The sequence below is a fragment of the Semicossyphus pulcher genome, unplaced genomic scaffold (assembly GCF_022749685.1).
Source record: "Semicossyphus pulcher isolate SPU_LCO1_2020_fin unplaced genomic scaffold, fSemPul1.0.p SCAF_23, whole genome shotgun sequence".
NCBI lineage: Eukaryota > Metazoa > Chordata > Actinopteri > Labriformes > Labridae > Semicossyphus > Semicossyphus pulcher.
Genome location: NW_027211697.1, coordinates 9,951,811 through 9,971,698, shown reverse-complemented (window position 1 = coordinate 9,971,698; position 19,888 = coordinate 9,951,811). Strand labels below are relative to the sequence as shown.

The window sequence follows — 19,888 nt, the reverse complement described above, 5'->3', positions numbered from 1 at the left end:
GTTTCCAGGGGCTTCTGCTGAAATAGAAACAGAGCTGTGAATTTTAGTAGCGTCTACAGTCTTGTACATACACAACAGTAGCATTGATTGATCAATATTACTGAAAAGGCTCGCACACTAACCCCATCAGGAACAGCATAAGACTTTAAGAAGTGGTGAAAGTGGTACTAAAAGAATTACCAGCTGGTTAAGTATCATAAAAACCTCATCTTTCCGCGATTAAGTTGTACTTTACCCACTCTTCCTCTCGTCTGAATTAGGTCCAGCACTTTTTTTTATCACAGAAGGAGCGCGATTCAATGATATGTAACCATTTCCATGCTTGAACAATCAATGCTAATGTATTTTTGAATGAATTTGCTTTGCCTTCTAAGCGCGAAAGGGAAGTTCGGACACTAAAGGAAAAAAAGAATTCCTTGGTGGGGTTTTAAATTCAGCACACTGAGTACACAATGACTGTGACTGGCTGTAAACGCATTTTAAAACTGTTACACCAGCCTGGTTATTACCTGTGTTTTTAAAAAATGTACATAGTATTATATGTATAAATGGAGAAAGACAAGAACATGCCACTACTACTTGAAATTGTTTTTGCTTCATTCCAAAAAGGCAGTTTTCTTTGTGAGATGTCTGTTTTTCTACAGTGTTTTGTCAATATACCCGTTATGTGAATATGTAATTTTCTATCGAGTTCAAATAAAAAAAAAAAGCCATCATGAAAGTTTCTTTTTAGTGATTATTTATTTATTCGTTTATTCTCAGGGTCAATGTACATTAATCGACATCATTGTTAAAGTGCCAGTGTTAGCCAAAAAGCTAATTTTCAACTGCTGTCCCTCGGCCCGATGTGAAGTTGACCATTAAAACAACAAAACACACAATGTATAAAAAACAACAGGAAAGTTAACAGCTAATAACAATAACTTTATTGATCCCCATCCCCATCCCACTAAAGAATTAAAAAGTCTGATTGCTGTGGGTACAAAAGATCTAATATATCTCTCCGTCCTGCAGCGAAGAGAGGAGCCATCCACCATCGTTGTTTCTTTGGTCCATCGAGTTGTTATAAGGTCCAACCTGGCTCCAATCACAGAGCCAGATTTTTTCACCAGTTTATCCAGTCGCCTTGCATCCTTGTGTCTTATACTGCTTCCCCAGCAGACTGCAGCATAAAACGGTACACTTGCCACCACAGACTGAAACATCTGCAGAATCTTACAGTAGATATCTAGAGAGCTGAACCTCCTTAAGAAAAAAGAGGCAGCTCTGTGTTAGTTCTCTAAACTGGCTTAAAAAAGCTTGGGAGTGTAAGGCAGCATCATGCACAGTAAGACATAAAAGCAACAATAAATACAACACAATATTAAGCAGACAATCGGCATAAGCTGTTTAAACGTGACACATAAGATCACATTACATTACAGAAGACAGGCAAGAACATAGAGCGAGAGCAGACAGGGCAAGCATGCTGTGGCTAAGTATGGTGGCAGGTCTGCTTGTTTTTTAACCAGGTTTTAATATTATGTACAAAAGAGCGGTAAGAGTCACTTTGGTGTATGTTTGAAGGGTGGATGTTCCAAAACTGGGAAGCTCTTATTATAAAAGCTGTCTGGCCGAAAGATGTTTCTTAGTGATACCTTTGATGCGCCCACCACCAAACATAGCTCTCAGACTCATAAGCAACTTCTAGTAAACAAAAACACCACATAAAAAGTCTCTCCATTTGATATATTAATTTTGTACTGTTCCTAAATAGAGCTGTACTTTCAAGCAAATTCATAACCTCCCTAAACTCTAGAGTAACATTACTCTCTCATAACATTGCCTTTATTGTCCCTGTGAGTAACAGCAGATCCAGTTATTTGCTTTCCAGGTAATTGTTTTGAATTGAACGACCTAAAATATAAAGCATTTCTTTTATTAAACCCAACATGAAGATCTAAATGCTAATTTGAAGCCCTCTCCACACAAAAACACGATTGTGCTGGAATAATACTGTGTCTAAAACTACAGGAATCCTCTTTAAACAATGTTCAAAAGTTAAAATATGAGGTCCTACCAGGTTGCTTAAACCCTCAAGTTTCAGGAAAGAAATACCAAGAAACCAGTGGCTACTATTTTTTCAACTGAAGTTCAGTGTAGTCGTCATCTGTTGACTGCCAGGGAAAATTTAAATGCCCTTTGCAGCTCTGCAGGAAGTTTTCTAACATTTAAGAAAAACACCCTTAGACCTCAAGTTTAAAACAAAGAGGCTATGTTACAAACTGGATGTGTGGAGATGCAGGAAGAATCACATTAAAGGACTCTATTGAGTTGCATTATGGGAATCCTAAGATAAAGCTAATTTGAAGCCTGATAACAGGGACTATCTAAAGTCAGGGTATCACAGCTGCATCGATTTTGGCCAGACACTTATTTCAATTGGCTATATCCCTTTTAAACCTTTAAGTTTATTAAAAGTGCACTACAGAGTAACCTTTACTGGGAAACACTTTAAACTGAAGCATTTTTTCCAGAGTAAATGGGCTAGACTCACTTGAGCTAAAGATATACTGTGCATTACGTGTTTGGAGATATAAAATGTTTAATTTAATGGCAGAAAAATCACATGGCAACAATAAATTAAGCTATTTCATTATAGAGGAAAGCTGAACACTCTTGAGGGCAAAATATACCACAGAGAATGTCTGAAACAATGTAGAAGAGCAATACAAGTGCTAGAAAGTATAATAATAAAACTACATGGCAATGAGCCACAGCGCATCAATTATGCTGTATTTATTATTTTTTCGGGGGACTGTGTTAAAAAAGCCCAGCTGTTGAGATCACGTGACGTTCAGCTCCACTGAGGTCACGTGAGGTGTTTTGTTGACGGTTGTCGCTGCGTTTTGCACGATGAATTCACAGGCTTATCCGGCTGCTGCTGCTGCTGCTGCAATGTCATCGCCTCGCTAGAAGAAGGCAGCAAACTGGAGGTGGAAAAACCTGGCCGGCTGCGGACGTCACTAGCTTCACTTATGTTAACCGAGCCCTGACAGTGTCGGTGAAGGAGGAAGAAGCCCCGATGTGATGGTTTTGCTGTCGGTTTAAGACAAAAAGGAGGAATTGTTTTCACCTCCCATGAAGAGGGACCACAGCTCGTGAAGTTCATATGACGAAACCTGCATTTTTCTGAGGTAATTTGATACATTTGTGTCATAAATCCCTAATAAGTTACTTCGGTGGATACATGTTCTGATTAACACTGTGTAAATTGATATATTTAGGATGAGTAAGCACACTACATATTAGAAAAACCTAGCTTTGTCCCTCAGCTTCATCATTAGCATTCATCAGAATCCTTCGGGATTGACGAGCAGGCTGACAGTCCAATCAGGAGGCTCAGAAGGCCGCGATGGACCAATCAGAGAAGAGCAAGGCAGATTCCTGAAATACGGAAACGGTTCACGTCTCTAATGGCTTGCGTGTGTTTATTATTTTTTTTAACAAACCAGTGGAGAAATAATTGCTCCAAGTATGTAGCACATGGTCTTTTGGATTTAATTACATGGACAATACATCCGGATGACCTCTAATATAGCATGAAAGGGATGTAACAACCAAGACATGAATGGCAGTAGTGTGAAATTCAGACGGTCCTAGCATGACCTGTTTTATTACGTTTATGATCTCTTGTGCTGTGAAATGCAACTTAAGCGTGGCAAACATTGCTGCTATTGCTTTAAGAGTTCATATTTATTGATTGTTTATATTTATTTATTGATCGTCTTCTTTGGACTGTACCCAAATTTTACACGACTATATCTGTAAATGTGGCTGTCAATAAGCAAAATTACATAAGTTTGTGAGCTGTTTTATCACCAATATAGATGTCTGGTTGTTACCATTTCCAGTTTCAACAAAAAAAATGCATAACTCCATCGGCCTGTCCAACTGGTTCATCATGTGGATGTCACTGACCTGTGTTTTTTTAATGTCTTGCTCATTTGCCTGGGGTTTGCTTTTTTCTGACTGAAGTTATTTGCATGCTGATACCAACCTTTTTCCTTTATAGTACTAGTAAGACTTCTCCCCGTATTTTTATCTTTACATTTTTTCGTAGTTTCTCCACTTGATGCCCAGTTTTTAATCATAACCAAAACGTCATACTTATTGTGATGCATCACATTGCTTAATTTCACTTCTCTTTTTTTTTGTTTAATAGGGTTTTTTGCTAAAAAGAAACTGAGATCAGAAACTCTTAGGGGGATCACAATGTTTCGAAAACACAACTAGAGACCTTTGATAAACACAATTCTTCATGTAGCTTTAACCTGAAGTAACACTTACTCTGTTTTCTATCCGCAGCCGCTGAAGAGGGCTGACCGGACGGTGTCCTGTGTACTGATCAAAATGGCTATCATTCGACAATTCAGATTACTGGTGTGGAAAAACTATCTTCAGCAGGTGAGTAGGAGGGAAGTGAACCTACAGCTGGTCTGTATGTGTCCTTTTTAGGTGCTGATTTTGTTTATAACTGTGAATTGTCATAAGTAGTTGTGTTTACAGAGCAGACGCTTGTGTGACAGTGTTTGTTAAGTTATAGGCTTATGGGGCATCATAAATACAGTAAACTGACTAACATTTAAGTACTCATGATGTTACCCAGCTCCTTGGAAACTTATTGACCATATTAATATACAAAGTGGCTTCACTGTTGTTGTGTCACAGGCTTCAGCTAGGTCAACACTTTGGTTGCTGTCACATGCACTTTTCTTAGCCTTATATGGCCTTCGTAAGGGGAAATCACAGTGTGTTGTTGCATAGATCATAAGACAATAATCATGACAATCAGATGTTTTTATTGAGTAACTGTACATTGACGTGCATAAACTTTGTGAATGTTATTTTATCATTATTTTCACAAGTATCGATTCAAAAGAAAGAGGAAAGAGGAGTTAGGGTTATGAGCAATTTATATATGCTGCATTAATGGAGATGCACGTGCACATATGTAATTAGTAAACAGTAGTTGTAATTATGTAGGTTACACATTCATATGTCTTTTTCTCAATGGTTGGTAAACATGTTTGGCCGGTTTAACACCTTTTCATACCTCAAAATCTCAGTTCACAGTTCAGTTGAAGGCTTGCACTGTTTTGTGGTTCATGGAAAATCACAGTATCAGTCTCAGGGTCTGTCATCAGTTTACAGAAAGAATTTTTACTCCGAACGCTGCCTGCGCATTGCACTGAATGGCAGCTTGCATAGTTTTAAACTTTGATATCAGGTGATGGTTACACAATCCTGCAGCTATTCAGGTAGGAGAATTGCTATCTGCTTTAGAGCATACCTGGTGTTGTGGTTGCTTTCCCAACATTCCTCCTCCACTCGCTGGCTGCTCCAGTTGTGAAACTACATTCAGGCCGGGGAGGGAAAAAAGGCTGTCTTGGTGTTGCTTGGCCCCAGAACACTAACACTGTGTGCATGTTTATCACTTAAAAGCTGTATTTTCAAATGTAATGCATGGCTATATTTTACCTTCTCTAGCAAAGTGCTGACATCGTGAAGCCCGTTAAAGTCTGCTGCAAAAACAGGAATTGGCAAAGACCTTGTACTTCAGGGCCGCTCTGTTTGGCAGTGTCACCATGGAAAACTGGTGCCTTTTAGAAACCTGCTATACTCATAAATTATACTGTTGCTGCTTTTCCCTTTTTATACAACGGTACTTGTGATATAAAAAGCAATTAAAAGAAAGTGAGAACCATATTTCAGATCAAGGAAAATATACAACTAACCCTCATAAAATAGAGACTCTGTTGAGCTAAACTATTTATTTCCTCAATGAAGTTGCACAGGTGAAACTTCTAGACTAGACTAGATTAATGATTCCTAGCTGATAGCCCATGATTTTTTTTTTCCAATTTGATACCGTCTGGTACTGTTGAAGACAATTGCCCTTTGTTATTGTGTTGCATTCAGTTGCGAGTGTACTACTTCCTGTTTGTCACATGAGTCCACGTGGACATTGTCCCACTGGTATGACTCTCCTGTACACTGAGGCTGTAATGTACACACAGGCGCAATAAGAAATACTCACTGTGCAAGTAACGGCAACCTCTGGCTGTAAATGCTTGCAAGCTTGACTACAGTGATGTTTTATATATGCATGCACCTCAATGCCTTCACTTTCTGGATACTGTATACCACGGAGCACTGATGTTCATTACTAAAGTTGGCTGGCTGGCATTGTCTGACTAAATCACTGCCATGTCCTTATTTATAAGGACACGTCCTTACTTGCTTCCCCCTTACTTATATAATTTTATGAATCTGAAATGCCGGAAGCTACTGTCTTTGCTCTGTGACCCACTCGCAAGGCTTAATTTTCCAATCTGTCCCTAAAGTGCGTCTTGAAATGGGGAAAAAGGGGGTTTCAGGTACGCTGCTCCTGCGGCTTTGAATCTGCTTCAGAAGGGTTTGGGTCTGGGGGAGATGATCTCTGTAAATCTTTATAAAAGTAGATCGAAGGCATTGGAGGAAGATGCATCTGGTTGTAGATGCTTTGATTAATGACTTTCCGCTGTGTGACCCAGAATATGCTGGCTTGTTTTCCGTAATTGTTGTGGGCTGTACGTCTGAAACTTTGTTAAAATCTGCCGCTGCGGTCTTGGCCAGGACACTCAGATAGAAGAGATATTTAATCTCAATGAGGCATTTCCTGGTTAGATAAGTTACGATAAGCACTCAACAATCAATACATTGTGTTTTTCAGATAAAAAATGTGTTGATTTAAGGGCTTTGTATAAATAGATAGAGGACGAGCAGATGTGTGTTTTAGTACTGGCACCAAATCAATACAAATGTTATTTCCCTACTTTTCTGAGTGTAGAAATGTTTACACAACAACACATGAAATGGAGCATTAGTATAACAACACTGTTATATAATTGGAGTAATATCTGATCAAAGTAATGCAACTGGGTTAATACTTGAATGGTATTCAGGTTTATTCGCAGCCTCAGACAAAACACCGTTGTTCAGATTTGGTCATAAGATCACATTTATTTATTGAATAAAGGACCATTAAAAACATGGACAAACTGATGCATATCTATTCCTGTGTTATTCCTTTAAGTGTTCCTATGATTGAGTAGTTAAAGGGGAGGGTCTGACATTGGCGCCCCTCTGAGATTGACTGTAATGTCCTGAAACTGTCCAAGTCACTTTGTAGGCCAATCACTCAACAGGAGGAGGCCATCACATAAATTATGCTCTGCTTCAGCTGTCTGTGAAATCATCTACTTTCATTTATGGATAGTGTGAAGATTGAGGCCCAGACCACATGTGGATAGAAAAAATGTAGTTGGTCATTTCAAAGCATACTCAGACTTTTGGTTCACTTTTTTGTTGTGTCTAAGGAGCTAATTGAGATTGACTGTACATTTCCCAACTGTGGCTGAAACATGGAGGATGTTTAAGTTAGTTAGAGTCATGAAAATTCTGTGAAATGTAGCATAGATTCTCTGAAACCCTGAATAACAGATAATCTCTCATCCTGCCTTCTAGAAACGTCAAATCCTGGTAACTCTGGTGGAGATACTCCTGCCCCTGCTGTTCTCCGGCATCCTCATCGTGCTACGTCAGAAGGTTCCTTTCAAGGACTACCCAAATGCCACCGTCTATGAGAGCTACGCTGTCGACAGACTTCCCAGGACGTCCTTCCAACATCTACAACTGGCCTATGTGCCCGGTAACTCCAGTGTGGTGCGTCAGGTGGCGGAGTACGTTCGAGGGAGCCTGTTTCTCTCATCAGGTTGGTGATAGAATTGGTGTAAAACAATGTTGACACAAACATTGGTCAATAGCAGGTTTACAGTAACACTGCTCTTTCTGTTGAACCTTTTGTTAATTGAGATTTTGGAAAATACACTTTTTTGCATCCTTGCCAAGGCGTAGGCGAAAAGGTCAGTACAACTCTTATGCCTGTAAGAGTATGAGAGGATACAGCCAGCAGCCTGTTAGCTTAGCTAAGCAGAAAGACTCGAAATGGGTCTTACAGATAGCCTGGCTTAGTTAAACGTTAACAAAATCTGCCTTACTTTATTTTAAAGTGGCAGTAAGCAACATGAACATTCCACCTCTCTGTGTATCACTCCGCTACACCAAACATGCACGAGCATTTTGCAACTGGTGTGTGCCGCGCAGCCGTTGTGCGTTCTCCGAGAGGAGGGATGCTGTTTATTCCAAAAAGACTTTATTGCTGTCAAAATGTTCAAATACTACTAAAGTTCTCATTATAGTTATGATTCTTGGTGTGGACCACCTTTTTACCTCTAGGTGTTGGAGCTTAGTGCTACCGTTAGCTGTTACCGTAAGAGCTACCGTTACCTGTCAAGAAGGGACAAGGCAACCTCTGCATCGCTTCACTCTTCAGCCCTGTACACTCTTTTTATTTTGGGCTCTCTTTGTAGCTTCCTTCTATTTGCTTCTTTAGCAGTGTATGTTCTTGTCTGCAAAGGAAGTAGAGGAAATTTACCATTTATTTTGCCATAACTCCTGACTGACACAACCTCTGCGTCACGTGGAAGCCAGATGACTCTAGTTTTGACAGAGTCGCTGTGATTGGCCAGTTACGTGGAAAGCTAACCCTGATTGGTTGTTTGATTCAGACTGGAGTGATTTTTTAACAAACTAAATACAAAGGGGCGGGCGCTCACAGTCACAGATCAGCAATCAGCATCATTTCAATGTAATGTTTTTAGGGAAATGTAATGATCAAAGTTTATTATTTTAACCAAATTCTTATGAAATAATGTTTCCTACTGCGGCTTTAAAGCTCACAACATGTGTTTTCTTAATTGAATATGTTCAGACACAGAAATATAGAATTGACATAGATTGATAAAGATTGATTGACAGTCTTAATCCTCAGCTACGCTAACAGGTTGTATTGATCTACTACTCTTACTCAAACGTTTCCCTTTCTAAGAAATGTTTACATTTTATGGAAATTTTAATTTATAGAAGAATTTTAATAATTCGCTTACTAAACAGTACTGATTGTGATTGATACATCAGTTGACAAAGGCAAAGGTGTGCTTCTCTCAATTCAGTATACATATTTTAAGCTTTATTATGAATCACATGCTCGTTTTTTTTCTCAACTGAAATTGAAAAAAAAAGCTGGATTTTACTTAAAAGAATTGTTGCATCATATTCCACAAATGTCTGGACTCTTTGGCAGCAAAGCCTGATATTTACATCCCCACTTAAGCTGTTAGTCAGACCACCATGACCAGAGAAACAAATACTTCAGCCTTGACACCGATAGTAAATTAGGACAGAGCTGGGATTACTGGTTTCTCTAGAAACAGCTTTCAGGAGAACAAACAGGCCGCACCCAGCTTTTGTGTCAGAGTGTATCAGCTGGGAGTTAAGGTAGGAATAATGAGGAAGCTCGTACACAGTAGTAGGTCTATCAGGGCGGCTACACTCCCATCTCTTTTTAATTCATTCACCTCTGCAGGACCAGTTATTCAAACAAACCCGAGACAATGTGACTGTCAGGGGCGCAGACAGGCTGTTTACATATTTATTTTTACGGTGGCAGACAAATCGCAGCAGTGTGAGACCGAAGTGCAGAGATAGAGCAGCGTGTGGGCTCATCGGTGTGACTGCAGGTTGTCTTGCCTTGTGAGATCCCAGCTCAGCCATTAATGAATAATTTAGCTGGTCTTAGTGTTCAGAGGGAAAGGTTTAGTTCTAGTACGTCATGCACACAAGGGCCACGCAAAAAATCTGACCTCAATTATTCAAATAATGGATTCTGCTCAACAGATTAGGCAGAAGGCACTTTAAAAGCCCTGTGATATAAATGTCATACTTGTACACATTTAAACAACGCTGGGATAAAGAGAGAAAGATGGCGACACATTTTTTGTTGTGGTGATATCAGGTGATGAAATGGCTTGTTTATGTTTTACATGGTGTGTTGTGAAAGAGTGAATTGTGAAATGAGACAGCCAAGATGAGTAAGCCTTAGTGAAATGTTTATTTGAGCTCCTGGTGTAGATCATCAGCGAGAGATGTTTTCTCGTAGTTTTACCTTAAAAATATGACATGTTTGAGTTATTTTTTGGCTTTTGCCTTTATTTATAGGACAGCTGAAGAGATACGGGAAGTGTGGGGAGTAGAGAGTGGTGAATGACATGCACCAAATGATCAGCAGACCGGGAGTCAAACCTGTAACCTCTGTACATGGAACGCCTGCTCTACCAACTGAGCCAAACCAGCGGCTCAATTAACATATTCTTTAATATAATAATAACATAAGAACTCCTCACAGGTCACTAGAGCTCAAATATAACATTTAAAAAGTTGTTGCCAGTTTTTTTTCAGTTCATTGAGCTAATTTAATCATGAATAAATAATCCGAACAGTGGTTCCTAACCTACTTTGTCTGATGTAGCTCAGCAGCAGACGTCACATTCTATCAAGGTTTGGTTAGTTGTTGCACGTGGTACCATAAAACATGAACTGATTAAAGCTGCATGTTATAAAGCCAGGTTTCTCTCCAACACGATCCTCTAATCATCCTAACTGTGAGGTCATACATTAACTGTTTCAACTTCACATTACTTTTAATTACTTAACCCGTCGACTTGAGTAGCAGTCACTGTAGCAGTGATTTACTTTTAACTGTGAACTATAACCTTAAACTGTTAAACACTGTTTATTAAACACTAGTTATTTCAACTGTTAACCATTACTCTCACATACTTATTTTAAGTTGAATAGTTTAATTATTTGTACCATTGCTTTTAGCTATCTGCTTCAGCTTTTCATCCATTTCCCTTTGCTAATTATCTTAACCGTTTAAACATTACGACCGGCTAGTTGGATAGTTTTACATTAAAGCCTTTTTAAATAGAGATAGATCGATATGTTTTTTTCAGGGTCGATACCGATACCGATTATTAGTAGTCAAGGAGGCCGATAACCGATATTTGAAGCCGATATTCATTTGCAGTAATAGTGAAAATATTGGCGTCAAAATTTTGTAGAATACAAACTCCAACACTTAACTTTATTTAAATGCCTTTAAGCATATGCATCAGAGCCAAAATAACCCAGTTTTAAATTGATCTTTTATTGGCCGTCGGATAAAAAAAAAAAAGGCCGATGCCGATATGTGTCAAAATGCCAAATATTGGCGCCGATAATCGGTCTATCCCTATTTTTAAATAACAACTTTATCCATTTATTTAATATTCTGCTACCTATTTATACTTTTATTAACTATTTCAAATGTTAAAAATCCTTTTTGCAACCATTTCAGGAATATATATTTTCGTATTTGCAGACTAAGTAAGTAAGTAAGTAAATTTTATTTATATTAGCACTTCTCTCAGACAGAAGTCACAAAAGTGCTTCACATGAATAAATACAATATTAACATAAATAAAAGCATAAACAATAAGGTGGCTCACTGAGCCACATATTAAAAACCATTCAAGACAGCCTCCCGTTCGTTAAGCAGGTCGGCGGAGAAGCAAAGTTTAGTGTTAAAATGTCAGCAACAGTTGCATCATTATGTCTGTTTGCCTTGTGACAGTCAGAAAGTGAGGAACATCTGATGAATATGAAACATGTTTTAAAAGAAATTACGAGAACTGTAAGGATATTATTAAGTACTCATATTGGTACTCGGCATCGGCAAGTACCCAAATCTAAGTACTTGTACTTGGTCTGAAAAAAGTGGTATCGGTGCATCCCCACTTAGACGCTCTGCTTGCCGTCTTGCCGAAACTCGTGCCTTTAATGTGTTACAGCTGACTGAGGTTGGCGATAGGTGTTTCCTGTTAGTGTAGCTCGCCTGGTGTTGGTGACAGTAAATATACTAAAGGACTGACCACTGGATAAAAGAACCCTTGGTTGGGAATTTCAGCATTATAACTGTAACTATAGCATCACTACTAACCATTTAGGCAGCATTCTAGAAAAGTATTGCACGTGTTGTGTTTGGCAGCTGGTTGTCCTTCCCTGTGTGTCCTCTGTGAGTCACCATGCTGTTTACTGTGTGAGACTGACCCAGAGTTAACCCCGGGGCCGATGTGTAATCCTGGCGTCCTTAACCATAATCAGAATACCTTCATGTCTGCCTGATAGGTGGATTAAAAAAATGGCATTGCGAAATCCAGTTCTGGGAAAGTAAGACATTTTAATCAAAAGTGAAAAGAACCAAATCTGTTTTTATCTGTTTTTGTTCCCCTCTGTGTTTTCAGTGAGTTTCATTTGGACTGCCGAAGGTTTCCTCATGCTGTCTGTGATACTGTTGTTGTTAAATGTCTTTTGTGTTTTCTAGCATCTCTGTCTAAAAAGCATCTAATGTATTCAGAGGAATTATTTAGGGGAGGGGGAGGATTTGACCTCTTGTATTGATAAAATATTTAATTCAGCATGCCGTCAGCATCTCGACCAACTTCCTGGCTGTCAGGGAGCAGCAAGGTCAGGCAATGAGACAGGCATGAAAACAGACGTACGTGAGATGAATGCAACACCGCAACTAATGTCATTTTCTTTGTCTGCATGTGTTTGTGTGTGTTTCTCTCCCAGTGCGTGGCTTTGAGACGGAGGAGCAGTTTGAGGACTTTGTGAGGAATGACCCTCAGTCGGGAAAGCTCCTAGCTGCCGTGGTGTTCGAGCACCCCTTCACCCATGATGACGAACCTCTGCCCAATAAGGTGAAAGGCCGGATAAACACACTGTCACGCACAATGTCGCAAATAGATGGTTTGTTTTTGCACCCGGGGAGCGGCTGCACCTGCAGTACATTTGTTTTGTTGTCTGATACATTCGGCTTTTGTTGGACTGAACTTAAGCATAAAGAGATATTAATACTTTGCATCTGTAGTTTGTGTTACTAGTTTCACAGGTTAAGGCACATTTTTCTGTTCAACTGCCACCGGCCAACCAAAGTTTAAAAATAGCAAAAGAGATTTATTAGTACTTCGCACATCCGTTTCACAGGACAGGTGCGTATGAGAGGGAAAAATCTGTCAGAATTGAGGCAGGTATTCCTGGTGAAGGTTGCAAGTTGGACAGTGTGCAGGATTTTGCAAATTTGGTCAGTTTTATTACAAAGAACAAAAGCACAATGACACTGTTTTTGATTTAGCACGGTTAAAACTACCGCAAGAGATTAAACTCTCCCGTGTAGCAGGAAAAACCTGACCGGATGACAGATGGATTCACAAGTTTTTACAGTTTGATCCCATGTGCAAATACAGTATGAGAGTGTTTTGGAAAAGTTTTACAGACTTGACATCTCGAGGCTCAAAGAAAAAGGCTGAATCCTTCTGTTTCTATCCACCTTTATTCTGTGTGCCTGTCTTCCTCTGCCTTTTCAAATCAATCATTTCTCTTTGCTGCTCGAAAAATAAAACCCTGAAATATAAATTCCCCAAAGGAGATACTATAAAACATACGACACAATGGATTCTTTATTTCTCTTTTGCTTCATGTTTTCTCTCTTTATTGCCTCTTTAAACAGCTGCACAACAGGACTGTGTATCCATTTTTTAAAAGCAATTTTTAGCATAGCAGCATAGCAGGAAAAAACTTCACCAAGAATGAATTGCGGCTGCTGATAGCACCATAAATTGCGCATCATTCTGGTTCGTCTCAAGGTCCGATTCATAAAGCAAATTGCACTGATGATATTCAAGCACAAACACGACCATAAAGTTTTGCAGATCCGTGCAGTTTGCTCTTGTTGTGTGCCTGATTGTGTAGAGAAGCTGTCTGCAGCTGTCCTCTGGGCTCTCAGGCATTAACTGAGCTCCACACAACTCCATGCACAGATCGGGGATGAGCAGGGAGAGGAGGGGGCGGCACTTTTAACAGATTATTGTAAAGTCCAGGCTCGACAGGTGTTTCCTAGTTTCACTGTCTGTAACGCAGCTTCATTTTTTTAAACGAGCGTGTAATAGCAGCTCCTACCCCTGTCATGCGTAACAGCTCCAGACCGTCTCCACACATGTGGACAAAGTGTGCCGGGGGTTGAGCCTCGCACTGATTGATCTCCTGATTATGATAATAATGACAAAAGATTTATATTTATACCCTAAACACACAATGATTATTAGCCAAGTACACTGTAATGTAAGACTGAATCTTTTCTCTCTCTCTGCACACTCCCGTTACAGGTGAGCTACCACCTGCGTTTCACCTTCACGCCTCGCAACGCCCCACCCAAGGAGAAGTCGGAGCTGAACCCCAACAGTGACCTGGACTGGCACACGCTCAGCCTCTTCCCGCTCTTTCAGCTGCCAGGGCCGAGGGAGCAGTACGACAAGGAAGGGGGCACGCCTGGTGAGAACCACAATCTCTTTTCCATTTGAATCTCATTATCCGTCTCTTCAGTGCTTTTTCTCTCGCAAGCCGGAATATCCTGTCTGCTCTTCTGCTCCTAAATCTTCTTTAGTGGGTCTTAAAGCTTCTTCTTCTTGGAGGAGGTGACCAGATTAGCATAAAAATCCACATGCAAAGAGTATTACTGATGAAAAGCTCTTATTCTCCGGAGCATGAGGCCTCTACTTAGGCTGTCTCTTCATGGCAGCTATGGCCCTACTAATCTTTGGCATGATCTGTGTTGTCTAGTTTTGGCAGCAGCAGGATGCCTTGTGCCCACACATGCTTTGTTTGGCTTTTGTGAGGTGTCAGGTGGCGGCAAATACTCTTATCTTCCCTTTTGACCCTCTGGTTTTCACGTGGAATAATGATGCATTTTTGATTAGAAAAGAGCTGGTTTTGTTGTCCACTTTCAGGGCCTGAACCTTTTTCATAATGATGTCCTATAGTTGAGTGTTACTATTATTGGACAACGAGGCATACTTCGCAAGATAAAGTCATCCGCATAGCGTAATAGAAGCTTTTAGACTCACATGAATATGGATTTCCAACCTCCACATACAATTAGTCACGACTGCAGCTCCACTTTCGCTCCTCAAGGCCTCTTACCCGGTTAACTTTTAGACGGAAGTTAGAAAGGACTTTGAGTGGGGTTGTGTAATTATCAGATTAATGCTGATATAATGCTGTAATGTATTGTCTCTTTTTAAGGTTACTACAGAGAGGGATTCCTGGCTGTCCAGCATGCAGTGGACCGAGCCATCATGATCTCCTACAACAGAACTGCGGCTTCCCCTCTGCTGCGCCAGACCAGAGTGGTGCTGTCCCGGTTCCCTTACCCTGCCTTCATATACGACGTCTTCATCCTGGCCATTCAGAACCAGCTGCCTCTTCTGCTGGTGCTCAGCTTTACATACACCTCGCTCAACATAGTTCGAGCCGTGGTGCAGGAGAAGGAGAGGAAGCTAAAGGTGTGTTTGTGTGTCTCTATGTGGGCTGTTCTTTGGGCTAGGAATGAAAACTGATGACCTCATCCTTAATATGTGTCTTTTCTTGTGCCTTTCAGGAGTACATGAGGATGATGGGTCTCAGCAACTGGCTCCACTGGAGCGCCTGGTTCCTCATGTTCTTCCTCTTCCTCTCCATTTCTGTTTTTTTGGTGACTCTGCTTCTCTGTATTCAAGTGAGTTTATTTTACTAAGTCATTGTTACGTAAGCCACATTCCAGCACGTAATGCCTTCAGCAGTTTCTCAAGGAAGTAGACTGTAATACAATATCATTATCTACAATACAGTCCCTGCAGAATGTCTTTATTTAGCACTGAAATATGTAGATACGTTTTAAACAGCAAGACTTAATTAAATACAAGGCAGGGCAGGAAAAGGGGAGTGAAGATTTGCTTCCTTTTTATTCTAGTAACCATCAATAATAAGCTTTTGAGCACTAACCTTAAAACATTGTTTTAGGTGAGCCCTAATGGAGCAGTGCTGACCTACAGTGACCCCACGCTGGTCTTTGTCTTCCTGCTCGTCTTCGCCGTGGCCACAATCAACTTCAGCTTCATGATCAGTACCTTCTTCTCACGAGGTGTGTCTTTATCTTGAGTGTGTCTGGCTCTGTGTGTGCCCTGTTAAGTCTCCGAGATGTCGGTCAAAATGTTTGCTTTGCTCTGACGTCTTAGCGGCTCCAAAAGCAGCCATAAAAACAGGTATTAACGACACCGAGATCATCACAGAGAGGGCTCTTTATAAATGCATAACACAGTCTGCATCGATCATCTTAACTCATGCAATTACTTATACAGTAAATCCATTTGGTTTGCTGATATTATGTGATGCCTTTTCTTACTGAAGATCAATTTTTTATTCTATCACATCTCCTGCCAGAACACCAGAATAAGATAACTATTTAATTCCCATCTCTCCTTTCACATTGTTTCTCTTCTCTTTCATTCTTTGCACTCGAACTGAGAATCTACACTGTAGCGTCAGACAAACGTGCGTGACACGTAAGCGTCACGGCTGCATCTATTTTGCAATCTACACCGGCTGCGACTGCAGCAAAGATGAGTCGCAAAGTTAGCCAGTGGTAGTTGTGATTCCTGGCCATAAGTAGGGGTGGCAGTGACGGCACAAAGTGTGCGGTCTACCGGAAACAGTAGAAGAAGACTTTGCAACCAACTGTCAAGTCATTTTATCAGTGCTTTCAGTCAGGATGCTTGGCAACTTTTCTCAGTACAACTTATGTCTAGACTTACTTCTTAGTTGTGCATTAATTCTGTGTTTATGTAAACCATGTCCGGCTTCCTCCCACAGTCCAAAGACATGCTCATCAGGTTCATTGGTGACTCTAAATTGCCAGTAGGTGTGAATGTAAGTGTGAAAGGTTGTCTGTCTCTGTAGCCTCTTTCCCACTGGTCAAAAAACCCGCTAACACCCGGCTTTTTTTGCTTAGTGGGTAAGGTTACAATCGGCATTCAGACCCCACGTCAAATGACCTCTGCGGTAGACCCGGGTTATTATCGCCTCGGCTCCGATCGGCAATGATGGGAACACAAAACCCGGGTCGACACGTTAATCTCTGTCCCCTTTCGATGCTATGACGCGCATTGAAGTTCCGGCCGCTGTCACGTAAATACAGAAGAACAACACACAACGGCGAATTTGTTCTTTGCTTCGTGCAAGATGCAGCATCACTGGCAAGACAGCGAGGTGAGAGAGCTTCTCCTGATCCGAGAGGAAGAAGAAATAAGGCGACAGGTTTCTGTTTACTAACCCTGTTTCCGGCATGTCAGACGGTGACGCAGCAGAAAAGAGACCGAAAGGAGTGTACTCCACTGGCAATGGGAAAAGAGACAATCGGCATTTATTAGCGGGTCTTCCCGGGACTGAAAAACCTGCATCAACGTGCTAATTTCGGTGGGAAAGGGGTATATGTGTCAGCCTTCTGATTGAGTGGCGATCAATCCGGGGTGTACCCCGCCTCTTGTCCAATGACAGTTGGGATAGGCTCCAGCCCTCCGCAACAATGAACTGGATAAGTAGTTGTTCTCATTTTCTTCTCTCTGCGGCATTCCCTCAAATCGGCCTCTCTGTAGTCCATTAATAACTGCCCAGGAATATTTTACTGCTGGACTCAGGTCGATAAAATTGTACCAATTGCTGCTGAACTGAATTATAAACATGAGCTGAAGAAACCTTACAATCATGTCGTTCTGGGACGCTGTACATAAATATAACCTTGCTAGACAGATGGATCATTATATAATGAACCTTATTTGTAGACGGTGAAGGTGGGCGGCGCACGGGGGCTTCTGAACCAGCAGGGAGGATACTTCAGTGACCTCCTTGGCCATTTTGAACAAAGACAGACAGGATACTTGAGGTGGCACTTAATCAATGCATGTCCCATGGGTGCTCAAAATGTCACATTGTCTACCACAAGTGCTCTTTTAAGAGGTTTTGTCACGCTGCTCAGAAATAGCAAGTCCCTGATGTCTTTCATTTGCCTCATCCATTGTACTTAAACCCCCCAATTTCTCCCTCGTCCCTCAATTTTCCTCCTTAACGCTTCATCTGAACAGCACTTGCACACTTTCTCTGTCAATCAGGGTAGTGCAGGAAAAGGTTGCTCTCCTTACATAGTAATTTACTCACTTAGCTTACCTCTTGCATAGGTCTACAAATGCATTGGCGTTTGAGCTTTTCCAGAGGTACAGCAATCTTCTTCTCCAACAACCGAGCCGCACTTTTGTTGTGTTTGATGGGTGTATTATTGAAGGCTCTCATTCTTTCTTTTCTGCCTCACTTCAGCTAATGTGGCAGCAGCAGCAGGCGGCTTCATCTATTTCATGAGCTACCTGCCTTATTTGTTCCTCTGGCCACGCTACGACCTGCTGAGCCATGCCCAGAAGGTGTCAGCCTGCCTCATCTCCAACGTGGCCATGGCAATGGGAGCTCAGCTCATGGGACAGTTTGAAGGCAAAGGTGAGACGTTTTGGACTGTTTGGCGACTTTAGGAAGACGAGGTAAATATCTATCTTCCCGTCCTTTAATAGAGCATTTATCATGTCCCTCTCCCGTCTGTAGGTACTGGGATCCAGTGGTCCAACATGTTTGACTCTGTGACAGTGGATGACGACTTCTCCCTGGCCCAGGTGTTGGGCTTGCTGCTGTTTGACGCGATGCTCTATGGGCTGGTGGCCTGGTACATGGAGGCGGTTTTTCCTGGGGAGTACGGAGTGCCTCTACCATCCTACTTCTTTGCACTGGTAGGTTTCAAGCTTTGCAGCTTACACACATTTACTGGAGATTTCCCCAGTGAATGTGTGCTGACAGTGATGTGCCTTTAGTCTGTACAGCAGAGTCAGTTTCAGACTTTAAAGAAGTAGTAAGTAAATGGGGAAATTGTGTGCTAACCAAATATCGTCAAATCATCATGTTAGTTACTGTAATCATATTTCCAAGTTACAAGGAAATTAACTGATAAATACACTACACTCACTTCCCAGATATCCAGACAGTGTTGCCTGTGTGACGTCCACGGTTGTCTGATGATCGCTTTCCTTTTTAGACTGTTTGCTTCATCTGAGCGTCAAATTTGTTTCTTTTTCTTTGGATTTTCACTTCTTGTTGAAGTTGTATCTGTAGTCATCCATCTTTTCTTTGTTTGTTCAGCCATAGTAGATTACTGTTTACTCGCAGAGAGCGGAAAAGCAGCCACTTAGCTCCGCCTACCCTCTCTGGCGGACCAACCAATGCTGACTGATGGAAAAGCCACTTGAGATTTTCTCCATGAAATCTTAAAAATCTTAAATCTTAAAATTTAGATTTTTAAAAAAATTGGAAAGTACTCTCTTTTTATTAAAACTCTTGTTGGGGTTTTGTTTAAAATCTTGATCAGAATCTATTTCCAAAGAGTTCTTACTGGTTTTTATATTCCTTTATGAGCCTTGTCATCAAATGGTGTTTATTTTGTCTTAAAGTGATCATCTCTAAGGCTGGTTTGCACCAACAAGGCTTCATTTTTAAACTATGACTAAATCATGGTTTAACTTTAAATTATGTTGCACCAAACTTTAAAACTAGCTTAAAATTTAGAGACCTAGATTAAATAAAATTCTGTTGCACCAAATCTTTAAACTCCACTTTAATGTGATCCAGTGTTAACTTACACTTGAGGAGGTTTCACTTTTCAAACAGCTGCTTTTTTCCTCAAAGTTCCTCGCAGGAAATTGAGGGACAGACTCCACCACGCAGATACAGTAGCTTTCTTTCATGAGTGGAAGGAACATAAACACATAAAGTAAGGGATATGATTCTTGCTAGCTTCCTGTGCTATAAATACTGCTAGTTGTGTTTGTTCAAAGGCATGAGCAGACCTGAACTATTGCAACCAGGAATAAAGCCCTGCTCTGACACAGCTTTTACATTGTGGTTTATACTTAAAGACACATTAACATGTAAATAAAGGCTGCTAGTGGGTGGTGTTCGC

At 40.8% G+C, this 19,888-nt stretch overlaps 1 protein-coding gene across 1 annotated transcript in view; it reads left to right on the top strand.

Moving 5' to 3' along the window:
* Positions 1 to 2,960: 2,960 nt before the first annotated feature.
* abca3b (ATP-binding cassette, sub-family A (ABC1), member 3b) overlaps positions 2,961 to 19,888 on the top strand; it is a 35,143-nt gene continuing 18,215 nt past the window's right edge. Inside the window, exons 1-10 of the mRNA XM_069674505.1 lie at positions 2,961 to 3,176; positions 4,348 to 4,446; positions 7,549 to 7,795; positions 12,598 to 12,725; positions 14,190 to 14,355; positions 15,106 to 15,365; positions 15,461 to 15,577; positions 15,862 to 15,982; positions 18,208 to 18,381; positions 18,484 to 18,665. Of these exons, the coding sequence (XP_069530606.1) occupies positions 4,393 to 4,446; positions 7,549 to 7,795; positions 12,598 to 12,725; positions 14,190 to 14,355; positions 15,106 to 15,365; positions 15,461 to 15,577; positions 15,862 to 15,982; positions 18,208 to 18,381; positions 18,484 to 18,665 (1,449 nt within the window). The 5' untranslated portion in view covers positions 2,961 to 3,176; positions 4,348 to 4,392. The remainder of the gene's footprint in view (positions 3,177 to 4,347; positions 4,447 to 7,548; positions 7,796 to 12,597; positions 12,726 to 14,189; positions 14,356 to 15,105; positions 15,366 to 15,460; positions 15,578 to 15,861; positions 15,983 to 18,207; positions 18,382 to 18,483; positions 18,666 to 19,888) is intronic.